Raw genomic sequence first — 21886 nt, 5'->3', positions numbered from 1 at the left:
AACAAGAGAGTCAGGAGGAGAGAGGGAAGGCGAAGTTCAGTTATGCATGATTAATATGATGAGTCGTGATCTTTTTCTTGAAATCCGACAAGGGTATTACTAACACTAATACGTTAAACACTACAGCAATAATCACCCGTTGCGTGGGTAGGAATGGGTGTTAAAGGCCAGAGCATAGCGAGGGCCTTTAATGAGTAGCCCCTGTGCCATTACCACCCGTTCCAGCCTGTGGAATGGGTGATTATTGCTATCAGCAACCCCGGTTACCGGATTATTAGCACCCCAGGTTGCCAATCCAGTAACCCGAGGTGCTGGTAGCTATATCCTACAGATGAATGCATGGGACGCCTTGCGCCATACCGTTCATTAATTCAAAAGACTGTTTCAAAATGGCTGCCACAGAGCTGGAAGATGGGGATGCAAGCCGAACCCCTCTTCCATTTCCATGGCGGTCAGAAGGGAGATGGAGCAGCAGCCGAGGCGGCGGGGGCGTCGGTGAAGCCGTCCGGGAAATGGGGATCGGAAGGATGGGGAAATTAAGATTAAGGGGAAGGGAAGGGAGGGTGGGGGTAAAATGGCACAGTGGGGTAACTAGCTGCCAGGGTGTTCAGAACGCAGGCTTGGACAGTGGGATTCAGCTCGAGATCCGAGCAATGTGATTGGTTGTACCCCCTACCCTGGTTGCTAATAAACAATACATGGTATGATATTCTCACTTCGGCGCAATGTTTCTATATTTATTGATTCAAAGCAGGCATGATATATGCATATCATAATTATTTCACTCTAATTTTGTTTGATAGATGGAGATATTACTCACTCAGTGGCCAATTCAGAAAGTGGTTGATGTACACCATACGTAATGTTTGTAATTATGGCTGCCCACGACATTAAGAAAGACCCATATACCAAATGATGACCATTTTCTGCCTTCTGTATAAACCCTGTACAATTAGCACGTTTTCACAAAGAAAGTACACTTATGCGTAAAGCACTAAGCTCATGGTGACTGCGTTTCACAGGTGCCACCTTATAAGCCAACTATAAATAAATATAGGGGTTCATTTCCTAACTTCATGTTTATCGAAGGAAAGGGAGGGACCTTATCTCTATGCACTTTCAATCGTGCAGTCCCATCCATGCAGGAATGATTGCTTGCATTAAAGACTGCAACAAATGCATGGAAAGGGCAGATTCAACGTTGATCCCGTCGTAAATGCCTCTCACCTTGTACGCACATCATGTAGTGAGGAATTTACCTCGATTCCTGCTGAATCCTCTAGCTTTTCGCAGGTAATAAAAAATTGGCGATTGTTATAGGAATTCACACCATTAGTGCCTGCATCGTAATCTGTTGTGGTCAGAGACGCTATCTGATTTGCATAGTGGATCGGAGAGGGGAGGTGGATTTGCACACTGGGATTTTTGCCGCATCTCTGCCATACAAGTCCAGGAAAATAACTCTGTTCCTAAAAGACATCCGTAAAGGTGTTTTGCATACTTTTCATCAACCGTATCATTTAAAATGACCCTCTACATAAGCACACATTTGGCCATGCATGTATGATATAAGTCATTTATAACGCGCCTTTACACAAGTGTTTCTAGCTGCAACAAGACAAAGAAGGGTAGACAGAGGGAGGACAAAACGAATGATCTTACTAGGCCTTGTATCATTCAGATCGTGCAAGTTTGAGAGGGAGGGAAGAGGAAAAGTGCAGGGGGGTGTGGGGGAGAGAGTGCAGTGGCAAACATAGCGGTAAGTGCTGCCAGGGTGGTGGCTCAAGTAAATGCAGGGAGGTAGGGGACTGTAGGGTTACAGATACAGTCCCTAAGTGGGTAGGAGGACTGGAGGCAGTGCAAGGGGCTACTGGTCATGCAGGAACCTGGTGCCCATGAGATTCAGTGGGTGGTCAGGTAACCAGTTAGCGCAGTAGAAAGGAGCATCAGCAGGGGAGGGAGAGAGAGAGAGAGAGAGAGAGAGAGAGAAAGTGGGAGTGAAAAGGAAGGTCTTGAGTTGCTTCCTTAGGTAGTCCTGCTCAAGTTTGAGAGAGGCAAGGAGGCTGATCCAGAGGGAGGCACCAGCCGAGGACCGATTTCTACCCCCCACTCTCTACCTGGAGAAGCATCTGTCCCTCAGAGAGTTGGAGGTGGATGAGCGGAGGGCTCGAGAAAGAAGATGCTTAGGAAGCTTAGGAAGAGAGAGTTGGATGTAGTGTGGTCCCCGGCCCCAGGTAGCCTTGTGGACAATGCAAAGGGTTTTGAACTTGATCCCTGCAGCCACCGGGAGCCAGTGGAGAGATTTCAGAGCTGGAGGGATACGATCACTGGGCTTGAGGCCAAGGACAAGTCTAGCAGTCGTTTTCTGGATTAGTTGAAACGATTGAAGTGTAGAGGCAGGCAGATTTAGAAAGAGGCTGTTGCAGTAGTGCAGCCTAGAGAAAACCAGGGCTCTGGAGACAGTGAGCTTCTGGGGGAAAGTGAGAAAAAAAGAATACCTCTGAGGAGGGACAGCTAGTAGTGTGACTTCTTAGAGATGTCAGAGATGTGAGGAGAGAAGGAGAGGGGTTGGAGTCGAAGATGACACCAATGTTCTTCGCCTCACAGGAAGGTGCGGGTAGAGGGAAAGCAGGAGCAGGGGTCCCATTGAGAAGGATTTCAGTCTAACTGACATTAAGGCAGGGATTGTTGGATACACACCATTCCTGAATTGGGGATAGACAGTCAGATTTGAGCAAGAGAGCAGAGGAGGCTGAGGGTAGCCTGAAGGAGAGCTGAGTGTCATCCGCCTAACACTGAAAGTTAGAACAGAAGGTAGAGATGGGGTGGGCCAGAGGTGCTAAGTAATGGTGGAAGAGCCAGGGTGAGAGGTTAGAACCCTGGGGAACACCACATGTAGGGAGAAAGAGAGGTGGTAGAGAGAAAGGACCCATGTTGGACCTGGGAGCGTCGACCAGAGACAAAGGAGGTCACCCAGGCTAGGGCCTGACCCGTGATGCCCAGGTTGTCAGGGAGACGATTGATCAGGATGGTGTGGTTGACTGGATCGATAGCAAAAGATAGATCAAGGAGAATGAGGACAGAAGGAAGATCAGAATTGGTATTAGAGAGCAAGTCTTCACACGTGTTCACAAGAGAATTTTCCGTGCTTCTGGCTGCTCTAAAGCCAGACTGGTGGTCATACAGACAACCAACAGATTCAGTATGGAGAGTAAGCTCGGCAATGGCCATCTTTTCCAGGAGTTTGCCCAAGAAAGGAGTGATAGAGATTGGGTGGTAGTTTGCAAGAGAGGAAGGATCGGCAGAAGGCTCCTTGAGGAGGGAATGCACAAAGGAGTGCTTTAGGGGCAGGGGAAGGTTCCACTGGCAAAAGAGTGATTGCAGAAATTGGCCATGGCTGCAGCGAGGGTGTCGATGTGGTCCTTGTTGGTTCTGGAGAAGCAGGAGAGCACCTGCTTTGACGAGATGTTCATAGATCAGACTTGTCTAGAAACATTGTCGGCAGTGAACACGGGGAAGGAAGAGAAAGGAGGAGGAGAGACGCTGGAGAGGGGTCGTGAGTGGTAGAGGGAGAGGAAAAGGAGAGACTGGACTGGATGTCGTGGGTTTTAGTGGTGGATGAGAAGCCAGTGCTGTGCCAGTGGCCAGGGAGGGAACAGGAGAGGTGGAGACTGCAGCCGTATTGGCCAGCTCCTTGCAGATTTTAAAACGTTTGGATGAGTTGTTAGAGGCCGAAGAGACATGGGCTGGATGTAAGCTCTCTTCTTGGACAGGTCAGAGTCTATATTGCCTTTGGAGCAGGCGGCAAGCCAGCTTGTCGGAGGATGAGCCTGATGTCCCCCTCTTCCACCCTGCCACCCTACTCTTGCGTTTAAGGACGACAAGGTCTGAATCATACCAAGAGTTGTACTTAGATGTGGGCTTCAGGCGGATCCTCATGACAGGGGCAAGGATATCAAGAATGTTAGAGATTGAGAGATGCAGGTTGGAGAGGGCTGTGTCAGAGTGTGAGCCAGCTGCAGGGGTAGGAGGAGGAGAGAAAGTAGTGGCAAATGGCTCCACTGACACACCTTCATGGGCCGGATGACCGAGAAGGTGGGTGGGCGTGCTGTGGTCGGCTTTGCCTGGGGACAAGAGTGACAGGTGAGAGCAGAGAAGAAAGTGGTCAGTCCAAGAGAGAGGAGTGTTGAGGGGGTCAGAGAGAGTGATTTGTGATGAGATAAGAACATCCAGGGTGTGCTCGGTAGAGTGTGTTTGGCCAGAGGGAAGAAGAGAGAGAGTTGCAGAGATTGCGGAAGAGCCCATAGGAGTGGCTAGAAGCATCAATGTGGATGTTGAGGTCTCTGAAGAGGAGAAGTTGAGAGGTAGAAGCAAAGTGGGAGGAGGAGAGGCTGTCCACTCGGAGAGAAAGAGGGCGACCTGGCCAGGTGGCCTGTAGAAGGTGCCCACAGTAAGCACGGATCCACTCCAGGAATATTAGGGCTACTCCACTTCCTGGACGGTTGGTTCTGGATTCAAAGAGGATCTTTTAGCCATCATGGAGGAGAGTCTCAAAATTCATGACAGAGTTGGCCATGAACCATGTCTTGGTCAGACCGAGGACATCCACATCAAGTTCTTCGAGGAGTCAGCAGATGTCATAGGAGTGTTTGACAGCAGAGCGAGAGTTAAGAGTAGCGACATGGAGCAGATTGCCACATTTGAAAGACTTATGTGGAGGGATACAGGCATGAGGTAGACCCTGCAGGGGTGTTAGAGGTGCCAGAGAGTGGGCAGAGGAGGAAGGAGGATATGGCACAGTAGTCAGAGTGGAATAAGAGGGTGCCAGCGAGGTGGTGGTGGAAGGAGGAGGCAGAGCAACCAGAGAAGAGAGAAGCTGAGGAGGGTGGCAGAGAGGTGGCGGAAGAGGAAGGTGGTGGAGGAGCCAGAGAGGTGTAGGTAGGAGTAGCAGGAGAAGGAAGAAAGTTGATAAGATGTGGAATGCCTCTATCGAAAAAGAGGAGATTGGGCTGAGGGCCCTGGACGAAGACAGTGTCATTCAGGTAGACATTAATGATGGTCTTGGAGGAGTGGAAGGGGGCCAGGAGCACCTCCCACCGAGTGCCACCATTAATGGGAGAGGAGGAAAAAGGATCGAGAACAGAGACCATATAGGGGGGTCCATAGGTCTGGAGAGGGAACGACAAAGAGGATGTCAGTGAGGGTCTGTCTGGAGGAAGCACTAGTGTAGGTATCAGTGATGGGGAGTCCTGGGTTTGATCCAGGATGTCCCTTTTGAGCTTCTTCCTACCAGACTTAGTGAGAGGAATAGGATAGGAGATAGAATAGCAGTTTGAGAACATAGGGGCGACTGAGAGCACCATGGAAGGGTGCGAGGCAGAGAGCAAAAGAGGAGGCAGCCCTAGCAGGAGGGGCTTGAGGGGGTCACACACTAGGGGCACACAAAGGGGGAAGGCACAAGAGGAGGACGGGTACAGTGAGCACAGAGTACCGTAACAACAATAATCACAGTTTAGGGGGAAGGACCTAAAGAGAAGGAGATAATAATAATGTTCGATAATACAATAGAGACCACTGGGGGAAAAAAGAGAGTGTGAGGGGAAATGCAAATACAGTACAAAATACGCAGAACACTAGTAATCCTGGGGGACCTAGAGGAGTAAGAAGAGAAATGCAAACAATGCAACAACTATACAATGAATAGTCAGAGCTGGGGGTGAGGGCACCTGCAGAGGGAAGGAAGAGAAGGGAGAAAGGACCCAATGGGGACAGCACACGTGTAGACGGGCAGAGAGGGGAAGGACGCGTAAGGCTGGGAGAAGAGGAGCCTAAGTTGCAGCGGGGAAGCACACGTGGAGATGGGCAGAGAGGGGAAGGACGCGTAAGGCTGGGAGAAGAGGAGCCTAAGTTGCAGCGGGGAAGCACACGTGTAGATGGGCAGAGAGGGGAAGGACGGGCAAGGGCGGGGGAAGCAGAGCCTGAGTGTAGGGGAAATCGTACGTGGAGACGGGCAAAGAAGCGAAGAATGCACAAGGGCGAGGGAAGCAAAGCCTGAGTGTGGGGGAAATCGTACGTGGAGACGGGCAAAGAAGCGAAGGATGCACAAGGCCGGGAGAAGCAGAGGCTGAGTTGTGGGGGGAAAGCACACGTAGAGACGGGCAGAGCGGGGAAATACGCAGGTGGACAAGTAGTGCTGACATTTTTTAAGTTTCCTCTTGTGAGTTATCGTTTTACCATTCCTACTGAAAATAAATGACAACAATTAGATAACGTTTGCACACTTACCACAGCACCTGCACCAGCAGCATGAGGGTGTAACTGAAATTCATATATATGTGTGCAAAGACCATGGCTGCAATTTTGCGAATAAGCACAGAACATTGTCATTCTTCTCCTCAATCCCATTCCTGCTACTCCATTGGGGATGCCAGTAGAGGCTGCAGAAATGCTCGTGCACAATGCACACAAACGTTACACTTGAATGCGTCCACACTTGCACTTGGAAACAGCTGTGTGAGGCAGCCCCGAGGTGCAGTAGCCCTGGCTATGACACGGTCTCATGGAAGAGAGCAGGCACATGTTCTATTGCCGTGTCGTTCTGGGACTGCAGCTGAAATATAAACTGCTGTTCGACATGAAACAGCCATCCAAATAATTGTTTCACATTAGCAGCCTCTCTGGGGGAATATACGGCGTGCAGCGTGTTAAAAGGAAAGACCTGCACCAGTGCACTCTTCCCCCCACCTACCTTATCCGCTCATTAAGAGAAAATCATTGTTCTCCAGCTTAGTCTGCCGAACAAAGCAATTTCAATAAAAACCTGCTTGCAGCTACATCACTGCCTGGTTAGCTTCCAAACCTGCAGCTGTGGAAATTTCCTGCGACACTCAAGACTACATCCTGAACAGAAATCATAAGTCAAAAAGTCACCCACCTCGCAGTGCTTCCGCCAAATGTCAATGTTCTTGCGCTGAGCTTTCGAGAAATGGTCCCAGGCTTTCTGTCTGGAGGAAGCGTTGAACACGGCCGCAATCTGCTCAACTTTGGGGAACAAGGAAGCCAAACAAAAGAAGCAGTTTACGATGCGGTCACGACAGGGAAACGCAATAAAGACGCGAGGTGTCTTTGGCACTTACATGATATCAAAGCTGGAGATGTTTCCTTCAGGGCAGCCCCCATAGCTTTAGGGTAAACTAGTACTTAGAAGCGTGCACTTGACACATAACCCCATGCATTAGCTACTGCAGGAAATACTCTTCTTAACCATATGTGTCCTTTATATGAAACCTGGGTAGTCTATAGCTTGCAGGACAGGGTCACACTGATGCAGAAGAATTAGGTTAGAGGTCATCTCTCATGAGTTCAGAGCAAATGGGATTCAGGCCTTCTACGGCAAAAGAGGATGTGAGGTTTGCCTGTCCAAAAATAGGAATAGTTTAATATACCTATGTTCTACTTTGTATATCTAGCCAAACTTACAAAGGTCAATAATTCGGATTAGAAGTTACCAAGGGTGGTAAATAGACCGAATTCTTAGAGCGAATCAATGTTAATTGAAAAAAAACCGACCAAAAATGTTGATATCGTTTGATCATGTGGGTGAACAATACGGATCCAATTAAATTGGTAAAAGGAGTATTTCTGATGGTCTAGAAAGAAACCTTGAGAATTTCAGCAAGTGGCAGAAAAATGACAGCTAGACACATGGGTTAAGCTCAATTCTTACTGGCGGTAAAAGAACAAGCTTTGTTTTTCTCCTTTTTTATCTGGATGTGCTCTTTATCTCTGTTGGTTGCAGGGATGTCTACCTTGACATGGCAGCCCTTGTATGATGGACAGTCTGGGTCATTATCAGTTTGCCAGTATCCCGCAGGTAATTCCGGTGGGATACCGGCGAAGAAACCTACCGTTACCGGTACCTGATATCCCGGTATTCCAGGTTCCGGCAACGGCGGTCCTTCCACATTCCATGGAGTCCCACAGGAGTCCATGGAGGTGATAGCCGGTATTACCGGCACCGGTAATACTGGTGCCACTAATGCCAGCAGTTTTTTGCCAGTGGGGGCCTGATTTACCTCCAGCTCTTGTAGTTTTGCGGGTGTGGGAAAAGTGGCGGTCACAGAATAACCTCCACTTTTACTGGCACTTTTCACACACCACAACATTTCTAATGACCCCCTGTCTGTTTTTTCCTCCTGGACCTTAGGTTATCATTTTGATGTCTTAGAAATATTGTTCTTACAAAAAAAAAAAAACAGAGACCATGATGTTGTTAAGGTCTAGGAGAGGTCCCCATTTGCATAGTGATGGAAATTTTTATATACATGCTAGTTTGAAGCCCCTGGAGATCTACAAACAAGTTTGATCCACCGCCATCGTTCCATGTGCCAGTGTTACAAACAGGCTTTTTAGGTCATTGTTAACACTATACAGATATTTTAGACCACGTACTGTGGAATCATCACTGTGCTGTGCATGTATGGTTGAACAGAATATTTATTCACCTATCGTACAACATCACTCATTAAACTGTACATGCCATCCACAATCGTGATATCGATTGCACCCCTCTTGACATCGCACACAAACAAGATCAAGTTGGCAAGGTGGAAACTACTGAACTGGTAAGCAGGCGAAGGCTGTTGGGTCATTTTGACATGCATGAGCTGTGCATGTCCAAACAGGAGGGTGGGCTTCAAAGGCACACTAAGAATATGTAGTGGTAGATTTCGAGTAAGTACGCTATGTGGTAAAGTGGTACATGGTTTGGAAGTGCAATGGAATACTTAAATCAGATACATCTATACAAAGTCTATGCTTCGAAATAAATGTAGGCTCATGTTATAAGGGGATCTTGTGGGTTGTTTAGCGGCTTCATTATATATACGGATCTATGAATAGGTACACCTGTTGGAAAATAAGTACAATGTCACGTTGCAGTTATAGCACCTGGCATATACCTGGCCAGTGCATCATTCATGTAGAATTGTGCAGGCCAGGGGGTCTCTCACCAACACAGACCTCCAATGTCTATGTGTCAGTACTGTTACTGTCAGCTGCAGGCACCCATCACTATAGAAAGTCCCTTTAAAGGGGATGCTGTCCGAAATGTCGGTTTGTGTGTATGTATGGGATCCGTAAAATGTGAACCTAGCTGGGAAACAACAGAGCATTGTAAAAAGAGGATGCACCCAGGGGTTACAAGTAGGAAGGATTCAGTGATCGCCCTTTGGGATGGGGAGCAAAGGGCTCCTCCATTCCACTCGCCTTGCTGGCAAAGTACACTTTTCTGACCATAAATCCTATTATCTTGAATAATGCCCGGGTACCCGTGGACAGGGGCAGCAGCACAGGATACATTGGCTAATCAAGATGCTCTCCAAGTGTTGTCATATCCCAATGGGGGCGGGCAGGAAGTGGAAGTTCATTATTACAGACATACATCATCACTGGCATTAAAAAGGAACTGCAAGGTCTCTCCTCCAGTACCAAATATCTATCACGTTACCTTTAGGGCCAGTGGACCATACAACGTAATAGGGGCTGCATTTCCAGTTATATTTGTGAATTTGCCAGGGCTTGTTGACCCAGCGAATTGCACAATTCAGTTGTTTGTTCACATTGGCTAATCAACATGCAAGCCATTTCCACTAAAATCTAACGTGTGTGCATTTTTCCATACATATTAATTGTGGTTACCCTGAAAATCTGGATGGGGTTTTCGCTCCATTTCGGGCGACATGGCCAACCCTACTCAGAGAACAGCAAATGGGATCCCTCGTCGCCTCAGAACACTGCCTGATCGCAATATAATGAGCCTACATCGAAACCATTCGCTGAAAAGCAGAGCAGAGCAATGTTTTTCAGATTCCATGACTGAAAACACCTTTTTATAGAGGGATCCATCAGAATGCTCCCTATTCTTCCAGGCAATTTAGAAAATATTCAGAATGCGGAGCGCTTGATTAGGTTCCTGCAAAGATGATAAAGCACGATGTGGTTCCTTAATTAATTTTAGATTGGCATAAAGAGAAAGGTGCGGGTAAAGACTGAACATCGCACAATGGCCCTCCTGTAATTGCAAACATGAATTTAATTAGGGCAGAGCCTTCTCAGGGGTGGCAGCCGCTCAATGGATGTCAAGGTCCACTTGATTTCACTTGTGAAGATAAAAGTTAATGCAGAGATATGAGGGAGTCTGAGCTCCGAAATGCAGACGAATTCCCATTTTGCCGGCTAGAAAAAAACATTTACAGCCGCAGAAATGTTGAAACAATTTTCAAGCTTTAATTACTGGGACAATTAGCGGAATGTGAATCAAGCGTCCGCGTGCTCAATCTTCATATACGCATGCTAGGGCGTCCATGCAAAACCAGGTCAATTACAGAGATCTGCTACCATTTCCTGTTTTGACCTGGGGGTAGCTTTGGAGCGCTAAACATGATAGCAGTTATTTTGGCACGGGATGTATGGGAGATCTTGAAGAGTCCCCTTGCATGTACGGGACAGGATGTTAAATTGAAAAAGTAATTCCTTAACCAGTACCCCGCATGAGGAAATCTTAAGAATGCTTTGGTCGCACAGTAAGCAAGGGCTTTTTTTTTACTCGAAGGCCATCTTATACAGGTTTGTTGTCTGTAGGCTACAAGCAAATTACCTATATAGTGCAGGATTATATTAGTTCACGTCGCTTGCCTGTAGAGTACAGAATTATATATTTCAAAAGGACATTTCACAGTAGCCTTCAGAATGGCGTTGATTGCCGTTCCCACTCCTTTACAGTACAACAGGGTATCTTTGCAAGCAGTTCACGCGTACAATACATGAGGGTCCAACACATAGGCCCACATACCTTCCATTCCCCACCCTACCTGCGACTGTGTGATCTTATCCCCACTGTTTCCTCCACTGGTTGCTTGTAGAACCCTTGGAGACAAATTGCCCACCTCCCCCCTCACCTGTTGTTAGCTCACCACGCCCTTATTTTCTCTGCTTCCCTCACCAATGTCTTCCCTCTATGATTGTATTTCTCAAAGCAAGGTCTACCTGCAATAAATACTTAATAATAATAATAATAATAATAATGAAAATAATAATATATCCCACCTTTCTTCGGTTCAAGGATTGGTAAAGCCATCCCCTACTCTGAATCCTCTGTTACAAAAAAACAATCTTTAGACTCTAAAGACTTAAAGGATTACTGCCGTGTGGCTTGCCTGCCTTGACCAGCGAAAATCTTAGAGAAAGTATTTACTTTGCAACTACTGGAGAGCATGGAAAAACTGTCAATATTCGACATTTGTCAGCCAGGATTTCATCCCCAACACGGAACCGAGACTGCACTGACAGCGTTCTGGGATGCTATCCGAAATAAAGCTGATTCAGGGGATCTAACGCTGTTGGTGATGTTGGATCTCTCAGCAGCGTTCGATACAGTAGATTTAAATATCTTTTTGCCCAGATTGGTAGAGGTTGCTGGGGTCTCGAATGATGCCTTGAAATGGTTTAGCAATGTTTTAATCGAAAAGATCCCAATGTACGGACATAGGCAGTCTTACGTCAGAAGCTATCTCCTTACAATGTGGTGTACCTGAGGGTGAGCAATTCTGCCGGGTCCCTACACATGATTGTTCAGTGTACTGAAGAGGTTGGCCCGTGGATGACAACAAATAAGCTCCAGTTGAATCCAAATTGAGTTTCATTTCTGCTCATTTATCATCCTCCTGGCCTTAGTGGGTCTTTCTGTGAGGACATGGATCATCTTCTTAGTTATATCTCCCTCACTACTTCTCCTCTTGTCTTACTTGGAGACTTTAATCTCCACCTTTCCCCTGATCATACTGCATCACCCCTTTTCTCTAAAGTAGACTCATACTTACTTTCTCCACTTTCAACGACTCCTACTCACTCTTCTGGCTCTACTCTTGATATGATCTTTGTTTCATCATTCACCTCATCTTCTGTTTCTACTCTTCCTACTTATTTCTCAGACCACCTCTTACTCTCTGTCTCTTTTTTTTCCTTCAGTTTCTGCCACTCCTCTCCCCCCCTCGTCAACTACTTTTTTCAGACGGGATTTGCGCAATTTTAATTGGACACTTTTCTATGACACTTGCAATACTTCACTTCCTTCTCTTACCCAATTCTCTACTCTTACTGCAGACAAAGTAACCTCCACCCTTTCTTCTTCTGTAGTTTCTAATCTGGACCAACTCTACCCTCTTTCCTCTTTTCATCATACTCGTAAACTCGCTCAACCTTGGCTTTCTTCTCATCTTGCATCTATGCACTGTCTCCTTCATCATCTTGATATGTGTTGGTGCAAAGATCGCTCTACGACCAATCAGTCCACATACCTTTCATATCACACTCTCTATGACACCTGTATTAAATCTGATAAGTGCACTTACTATTCTGATCTTCTTAATACTCAATCTTCTCACCTTCGCCCTATCTTTCAAACTTTGACTCGTCTACTTTCTCCTCCTACATCCAATCCCTCCACTATATCATCTCTAACTGCTTCAGAAATTGCAAACTTTTTCATTTCTAAAGTACATAATCTGCGTCAAGATATTTTGTCATCTCCTCTATTTAACCCCTCTTCTCGATCTTTTCCCTCTACCACTGTCTCTAAGTTCACGCTTGTATCTGACTCTGACGTTGCTCTTCTTCTTGCTAGAACTCACCCTACAGCTGCCCCTACTGATCCTCTTCCTCCCTACTTATTCCCAAAGTCTACCCACTTCTGGTTTCTTTTCTCACTTCTTTTTTCAATATTTGTCTTACCAACTCAACTTTTCCTTCCGTCTTCAAACATGCGATTATTATACCCATTCTTAAGAAACCCATGGCTATTCCTTCTTTTTCCTCTAATTTCCACCATATCTCTCTTTTGCCTTTTCTGTCTAAGCTCTTGGAACGTATTGTCTACTCACAAATTTCATCTTTTTTTTCAGATCTAGCTCTTCTTTCCCCTACTCGATCTGGGTTTCGTCCACGCCACTACACAGAAACTGCTTTGATTTCAGTGCTTAATTCTCTTGTCACTGCTCATTACTCGAAGCACTCTTCGGTACTTATTCTTCTTGACCTGTCTGCTGCTTTCGACACAGTGGACCATTCCTTGCTTCTTGATTCACTTTCTTCTCTTCGTTTCCATTTTTCTGTCCTCTCCTGATTCTCTTCTTATCTATCTAACCACACATTTTCTGTACCTTGGAGTGGCAACACTTCTTCTCCTTTTCCTCTTGATCATGGAGTTCCTCGAAGGGTCTGTTCTCGGTCCTTTGCTTTTTTCTTTATATACCTCATTTCTTGTCCCTGTCATTTCTTCTTTTGGAGTGTCGCACACCCAGCTCTTTCTTCCTTTTTCATCCTTCACACCCGACATCCATGCCACTCTTTCTTCATGTCTTGCTGCTATCGAGTCATGGATGACTTCTCATTTTCTCACTTTAAATACTGGAAAATCAGAAGTTTTTTCCTTCCCTACTACTACTCTTCCTCCTCCTTCTTTCATTCTTTTTCCACCCTCTTCCTAGTTGATTTCACCTTCTGCCTGTAATCTTGGTCTCCATCTTGACTCTAACTTCTCCTTTAGTCATCACATCTCACTTACCTCTTGCGCTTGTCGTTATCACCTCTTTAATATTTGTAAAATTAGTCCCTTTCTCACGTTTAATGTTACTAAGCTCTTGGTCTCCTCTCTAATTTTCTCTCAGCTCTTTTACTGTTCTGTTCTACTTTTTGGCCTCCCTCGTTCTCGACTAGCGCCACTCGAATCAATCTACCATTACTCTATCCATTTGCTTTGCTCACTATCCTATCATGACTCTATTTCCTCCTCTCTTGACTCCCTTGGATTGCTTTCCTTTCACTCTCAGTTGAAATTCTATTTGCTCTGTCTAGTATTCAAATCTTTATATGGTCTTGCCCCTGATTATCTTGCCTCTCTTCTTTCCTTCTACTCTCCGTCTCGTCCTCTCTGTTCTGCTGGACTCTTCTTACTTACTGTTCCATGTGCTCCCTGCGCACAGTCTCGTTTCGATCTTTTCAGCTGCTCGCCCCTCTCCACTGGAACCTTCTTCCATTATCCCTCCTATCCATCACCTTTTATTCACTGTTTCGTTCCTCCTTAAAATCTTATCTACTACAGTCTCCTGTCTGACTCCTATTGGCTAACTGTGAACACAATCGATTATACTGATTTTAATGTACTGTTGATGTTCTCTTTGAGCAGCGCTTTGGTAAAAAGCGCTATATAAATATCAATAAAATAAAAATATAAAAAATAAAACAAATAAGACACAGTTTATTTTGTTTGTGCCAGAATATCTTTTGGGCAGCCTCAACTATCTTCTAACTACACCCTGCATATTTTCATACCAATGACTTTTACCGCTAGTGAAAACATGTAGGCTGTATTTGGTAGGCAAATGTGGGGTTCGACCAAACATTGGAGCCATGGTGAAGTCTATCTTTTATTCACTAGGCTTGCTACGGCAAACTCTCCCATCTATAGCCCCAACAGGTCATGCACTTGTATTGGGCTCTCTGGTGAACTGTAGGCTGGATTATATGACTGGCACACTCACTGACATCCCAGCACAACAAATTCTTCACCTGCAGAGGGCACAAAACATAGCAGTTCGACTCATCCTTAAAATCTCCAAATTGTCAACAGTATCTCCTTTGCTGAGATTGTTGCATTGGAAACCTGTTAGACAGAAGATCGATTTCAAGGCCGTCTGCCTGGTATTCAAATGTATCAATGGTCTTGCTCCAGCCTATCTGTATAAAAAGGTGTTCTTATACTATCAGATCTGTCCGCTTCACTCCTCGGCCATGAAAGATCTGGTGATTCCTGGTGATTCCTGATTCTCGGCTCGTTCACAAAGGTGACAGGCACGTTTCCATCTATGGTGCTCGGTTATGGAATTCTTTACCTGCTTCCATAAGTAGTTTGAAGTTATTGAGGGATGTGTGAATTATTTATGAATTTCCTATGAATTTCCTGTGGTTTTACCAGTCGGTTATTGGTATTCCTACCCTTTTTGTAACATTGTGCGCTTGGATACAGTTAAAATTCAGAAATTCCCTAAATCAATCAATCAGTGGGCGATCTGTGTTTATAGTGGCCATATGGTGCACGCCAGAATTCCCTTGCTAGGGTGTTCTATGTGCCATACCAGACCAGAGCAAAAACAATTTGACTGCACAGTGTGGTGGAGAATGGGAAAAGAATGTTATGCCATACAAATTCAAATACTTTTTCTATAGTGATAGTGTATCAATGTGTAATAGCAAATGTAATGTAACAGTCATGGAATTTACAGTTCAGAATATTCATACTGTCAGTTATGACAGGATAGCTGTGCTTCATTACAATTCAGCACCCAGGGCGGGCACCACAGCCAGTCAGATTGAATGGATCATGGACTGAATCTTGCGATAAAAGCCTGTGTTTCTGAGGAAGCAGACAGATGCTTGCACCCGTGCCATCTTCGTACCCGGTCCCCTCCACCTCACCCCTCCAAACGGTCTCCTCGCACTTCCTGTCAGCTCCTCCCACCCTCTCACTTACCTTTTATTCTGGGGTGCTGCACAGCTCCCCCACCACTCCTGCCACCATGGAAATGGAAGAGGAGCTCCTCACAGAGCCCCATTTAAATGGCAGCCATAATGAGTGAATATTTGAGTCAACAAATGGGTCACACGTTCACAGTGACCCATTCCTTGACATACACACATTTCTATCAACTCCACAGGTTTTAAAGCCATGGGTGCCGATAGCAATAATACCCGCAGTGGTGAGCTGGATCGGCTTGGAAATGGCACCAGGGGCACCCTCGTTACATGGGCCGTAGGCCATTACTGGCAGATACAGCCCAATACCGCAGTTATTATTGCTATAGTACACAAGGTTACTCCTTGGGAAACATTCTTTTTTGTCCCATCACAACACAAAATGCCCACTCCCACTCCATGCCCAACCCCACTCTAGGACCGTTCCCACCTGAGGCCCATCAACACTTCAAGCCCATGCACTTCCCAGGGACAAATTTGGCATGGAGCCCATACCAACCTTGGACCTAACCCTACACAAGACCTTTTCTTGTCCAAAAACCCAACCTTGCCCGCTCCATGGCCTAACTCTACTAGATCTATCCACATTCCAAGGCCTATCCAACTCCAAGGCTCATCAGTGCTATGAGGCCCACCCCACCATAACGCCTGGCACATCCCAGCCCTGAGGCACATTACCACTCTGAGGCCGATCCCAACCAAGAGCCCCAATCCTGCTATGTGGTCCATCCTTAGCCACAGGGCCATCCCTAAATAGGGTAAGCCCTGGAGACCCATATCAAATGTTGGCTCCTCTAAAACTGTTCAATGAAATTCATTCCCACTACATTGAAACCTTCGATGGCCACAAAAGAAAGATTTTAATATATTGAGTTTCTTTCTTTTGGTATTATAAATGTTAATATAGACCCAATCTTGCACATTGTAAGGATTATAAAAGTCACCTCAGAGTTCTAGGCCAGTAAAAAGAGTATGGCTCTGTGGCCTAGCACAGATCTCCTCTATGACCTTTAATAGACTTGTAATGTGCTGCTGAAGATAAATAACTATATATTGTTTTTAACAGCTCCGTTCTTCTTGAGTTTATAACATGAACACTTTCAAATACATATACATATGAAGGTACAAAATGTTGCTCCAAAGTTTTTATTTTTTACTCATACCTACAACTGCCCTCCTTCCTTGCCCCCCCACCCCTGTGCCAGTCTAATGTCAGGACCTCTAGTTTCAGGAATACTTTCACTGACAAATGTTTGCCTCTTGTACAGTGTCTAATGGACTCTTTGAGGGAATTGAATTATCTATGTCAGACACCCCTATTGCTATTTACCCCTAGAGTCTCTCTCTGGATTTTTGTAACCAGGTTGCATGCTTAAATTCAGTAGTGGAAGGTTGTTCTTCAGAGGAGGTGAAGGGTATGCTATCTAAACGTATGTAGACTGCATAATGTAAACCAAATCACTTCTCTGTGTTGAGGCAGTAGATGTTTTAGTAAACACTCAGCGCGAGGACAAACACATGATGGTAAAAAAAGATTTGTTAAGTGAGGGGGATCTTAGGCAAGAATTACTGAGCAGTCAATGTGTCGCTGGGAAGCCACCTGCCACCTCTTCTTACACCTCTGGAACCAATGGATTCCAGGAAGAGATGATCAACTAAGCATCAGGTCGATGGAGACTTATATCTGTGATTGTAATTTGTAAAGATAGGAAGTAGTCAATCCACCTATTTATTCAATTACCTGGGACGGTATATATTTTCGAATGCAAGAGATCAAGCCTCCATCTTTGGCTTGAGGGACCGTCTGATCTGGCATGCAGGGAGGGGAGAATAGATGAAGTTAACACAATCTATATATGCATTTGAGTTTCAATAGCGCAACCCTTGCCAGGAAGCAGCCAAGTGCTCTACAATTAATTTGAAGTTAACAGAGGTTGGTGGAAGGGGAGGGGAAGTTACAGGTTATAATAGCTTGGATATCACATACTAGTGGGGTGTTATCTACCTAGGAGTAGCAGGAATATCAGCAGGTGACCCCAATGTATTCTCTGAAGAGAAAGGTATTATGTTCCTTCCTGAATTATAGGAGCATTTGAGCAGTCCTGATTGCGGCCCGGATGGTGTTCCTCTAACATGGAGTATAGCAAGAAAAGTCCTCATGCTGTACAATGGTCTGCTCCTAGAGTAGCTGGTCCACTTGAGCCCACATGATTTGTGGCGGGGTAGGGTAGAATTCAGGCAGAAGGTGCCTTAAAAGTGATGCAGGCAGTATTAAAGAATATTCTGGCTGGGATGGGTAGCCAGTGTAATTAGCATAGGATGGGAGAGACGTGGTCACATTTCTTTATTTCTGATATGAGGCCTGTAGCAGTGACCTCATATCAAGTACTACGAAACTAGACTGGCCTTAAGGCGAGGAGAGATGTGTGAATGAGATGCCGGTTAGGAGGCTGTTGCCTCATCAAGGTGTGATGTTACCAGGCACTGACCTAGGTTCTGAAGTCCTCGCATGGGAGCATTTTCCAGAGGTGTGGTAGTTGATGCCAGGTGTATTTGTATTTGTATTTGTATTTATTGAGTTTTATATAGCGCTTTTAACCAAAGCGCTTTACAGAGAACAATAAGCATTACATAAAATAAGCACCGTGAGTCAATATTTAGTTCAAATAGCAGAGAACAATTTGCAGAACAATTTTCAAAGAACAGTCAGTAATACATAACATATGCAGTGAGGATCGGTGTTCAGAATCAGCCGTTGACAGTCAGGCAGGTGACTGAAGGAGGTGCGTTTTTAAAGAAGAGCGGAAGGAGGAATAGGAGGTAATGGAGTGTAGAGAGAGAGGGAGAAGGTTCCAGTGAAGAAGAGCAAGAAATTGGAAGGATCGAAAACAGGATTATGTACAAGGTACAGTAAGTCGGAAGTGATCAGTTGAGCAGAGGGAACGAGAGGAAGAACAAGCTAGGAGGGGGCAAGACCGTAGAGAGATTTGAAGACAAGACAAAGGAGGTTGTACTTGAGTTGAGAGTTAAAGGAGAGCCATCCCAATGTGGTCAGGGATGAAGCGATTGAGTCCTGATGGGAAAGAAGACAGAGAGAACGGATGGAAGAGTGGTAGATTGATTTAAGAGGAGCTAGACGTGAGGAAGGAAGGCCAAAGAAGATAACAGAGCAATAGAAACAAATAGAAAAGTCGAGAGAAGATTAAGGAAGATATTCGAAGTTTTGTGGCGTGGAAAGTAAGGAAAAAGCAAATTTTGCGTATGTTATACAGATGGAAACGAGAGGCTCGGAAGTAAGAGAGACGTGGTGAGCAAAGGAGAGATTAGTGTCGAAGTGGAGACCAAGATTACGGGCAGAGGGGGAGATAGATGGGAAGGAGGAGGAAGAGAAGGAGGAGGGAGGACATTAGCGGGAAAAAATAGAACTTCTGTTTTCCCAGCGTTCAGGGTAAGAAAGTGGGAGGTCATTCAGGATTTGATGGATTTGATGGCGGTGAGGCAGGATGAGAGTTTGTGATGGATGTCGGGGGTGAAGGAAGAGAAAGAGAGAAAAAGCTGAGTGGCATCAGCATAGAAGTGGTGAGAGACTCCAAAGAAAGAGATGATAGGAGCGAGGAGGGATGTGTACAGGCAGAAGAGAAAAGGGCCAAGTACGGAGCATTGGGGGACGCCGTAGGCAAGAGGAAAGGAAGGGGAGGTGCAGCCACCCCAGGACATGGAAAAGGTATGATTAGATAGATAGGATGTGAACCAGGCGAGGACAGGACCACGGAAGCCAAAGGAGGACAGAGAGTCAAGTAGTAAAGAGTGACCTACTGTGTCAAAGGCAGCAGATAGGTCGAAAGGAATAAGACAGAAGAGTGTTTAGAGTAGCGGGCTGTGAAGAGGGAGTTAAGAATGGAGGTAAGAACTGTAACGTGTGTTGAGAGTTGGGAGTAGACAAGGCGTTCAAGGAGCTTGGATAGAAAGGGTAAGAGAGAAATGGGGCAAACGTTTCATACTAGAAGGGGGTTTGCAGTGGGTTTTTACAAGATGGGAATGATGATTGCATGCTTGAAGGCAGAGGGAAAGGTAGAGGTAGCAAGACAGATGTTGAAAAAGGAAGTAATGAAAGGTATTAGGAGCGGGTAGACTTTGGGAATGAGAGAGGTGGGAAGAGGATCACCGGGAGCAGCAGTAGGGTGAGTTTTAGACAGGAGAAGGGGGACTTCAGAATCTGAGACAGGAACGAAGTTAAGAACGTAGGGGGTTGGGAAAGATGGAGAAGGGGTATATAAGGGGGATTGCAGAATATCTTGACGTAGAGTATGTACCTTAGAGGAGAAAAAGTTAGTGATATCAGTGGCTGAGAGAGGTGAGGCAATAGAAGGGTCAGGAGTGAGAGAAGAGAGAAGGCGAGTCAGAGTTTGAAAGATGCGACGAGGGTGAGTAGATTGAGTGTGGAGAAGGTCTCAAAAGTAAGCTTGTTTGCCAGATTTGATGCAGTTGTCGTAGAGAGTGTGGTAGGAGAAGTAAGTTGCCTTGTTGGCTTGTGCCATCATCTTTCAAAGCGGTGGAGGAGGCGGCGAAAAGATGAGAGATAAGGAGAGAGCCAGGGTTGAGCGGGTTTGCGGGTGGGGTGGAAGGTGATGAGAGGGTAGAGTTGGTCAAGACTAGAAGTGAGGGATGAGGAAAGAGTGGATGTAGCCTCATTCACATGAATGAGAGGGGGAAGGGAGTTGGTGCAGGTGTCGTCGAAAAGTGAAGAATCAAAATTGCTTAGGTCGCATCTGGTGAAAGAGGTGGAGGGGGAGGATGGGTGAGGGGCGGGGAAGAGAGACGGGGAAGAGAGACTGAGAGTAGCGAATGGTCCGACAAGTAGTTAAGGAGGTCAGATACAGAGGAAGCAGTGAAGTAAGAAGCAAAGATTAGATCCAGAGTGGAGCCAGAAGTGTGAGTGGTTGGAGTAGAGAGAGGGGTGAGTAGGTTGAAGTCGAGTATTGAGAGGAAGGGGGAAGTTAGGTGAGTGGTGGACAGATGGAGTCATTTGTCGCAGGGGGCCAAATGAGGCATTTATTTCTTTTTTTATATAGTGATTTGGTTTAAAAATAACCAAACCTTTCACAAAATAAAAAATGGCGATTACAAAAAGGTATAAATGCAAGATCATAAAAAAATCGGAAAAGCAGTTATGAAAGAGACTAAAATCGGTGTTACATAGAAAGCAAGCTTCAAACAGTTAAAAACAAGTTAAATCAGCATATTTAAGTCTGGACCACAAAAATTCACCCATCTGTACAAACTGTACATAAACATAGGAGTTGAAATTTAAATATCTCAAGTCGTTGATAGCCGTACAGTAGAAAGTAAGATGTTTAAGAGTTTCTGGTTTGCAATCTTTTGTACAAAATCTGCAAGAACGCGACTGACCTGCCAAAGAACTCCACACCCCAATGCGTTCAAGAGTTGGCAATTGGTTAAGCCTAAATCGCAAATACACATTCCTTGCCGTGGGGAAAACTGAGTATTTATTTAGGTAGAACTTCTCTTCTTCTGCCATACTGGTCATATCTATATATATATATTTGTGAAAGTGTGTTTGTATGTTCGGGGTTGGCTCCAGCCCCACAAAAGTTGGTGGGCTGAAACTTTGGCCCAAGGTCAGCATACCAGTTTGGGGTGTACTGGCGATAGTGAAATTTGGCACAGAGGATGAGAACTGACCTACCCACATGGGTCATTTTGCACACTTCCAATTGCAGTGTGATTATTGTAACTGAAGGTGAGGCTCGTATAAAGTTTGCCTACAAAAGCAATAAATGTTGAACCCTAAAGTAGCTCTGGATATATCAATAAATCTACACCCTTGGCTGACTTAATTGGATACAGACGCACCAATAGAGAGAGCGAGCAACAACTCTGACAGACTACTGTTTTGACTTAGTAGCCACTATTTAATGAAAAAAGTAAAAAAGTTTACATTTCAGATTTTTTACCAACAAATGGTGTACATAAATATAAATGCATACCATCATTAGTGAAAACAAAACAAATAGCAAAAACAATACCCCAAACATGAGTAAAGAAAGCATTTGTGAACAGAAATGTTTAAATTTTACAAAAGCCACAAATCAAGAACAGCATTCTTTGTTCTGTGAACATGATCAGTAAGATAGTGAAATTTGACCAACCCCACCCTTTCACCGTACACAGGGCGGGGTCTGGCCCTGTACTATTAGTATAGGTGATTTCGGGAGATTGACGATTTTGCGATTGTTGGCTCCAGCCCCACAACAGTTGGTGGGCTGAAAGGTTGGCC

The 21886-nt window shown here is 45.4% G+C and overlaps 1 protein-coding gene across 11 annotated transcripts in view; it reads right to left on the bottom strand.

The window, feature by feature from the left end:
* The window catches only part of ENOX1 (ecto-NOX disulfide-thiol exchanger 1), a 1853609-nt gene that overhangs the window by 601215 nt on the left and 1230508 nt on the right, over positions 1-21886 (bottom strand). For all 11 annotated transcript variants that reach the window (XM_069639318.1, XM_069639317.1, XM_069639316.1 and 8 more), the window contains one exon: positions 6935-7041. In XM_069639318.1, coding sequence (XP_069495419.1) covers positions 6935-7041 — 107 coding nt within the window. The remainder of the gene's footprint in view (positions 1-6934; positions 7042-21886) is intronic.

This window comes from Ambystoma mexicanum, chromosome 7q (assembly GCF_040938575.1).
Source record: "Ambystoma mexicanum isolate Mex_15411 chromosome 7q, UKY_AmexF1_1, whole genome shotgun sequence".
Taxonomy (NCBI): domain Eukaryota; kingdom Metazoa; phylum Chordata; class Amphibia; order Caudata; family Ambystomatidae; genus Ambystoma; species Ambystoma mexicanum.
Note: the sequence above shows the minus strand (reverse complement) of the source record. Positions and strands in the feature narration are given on the sequence as shown.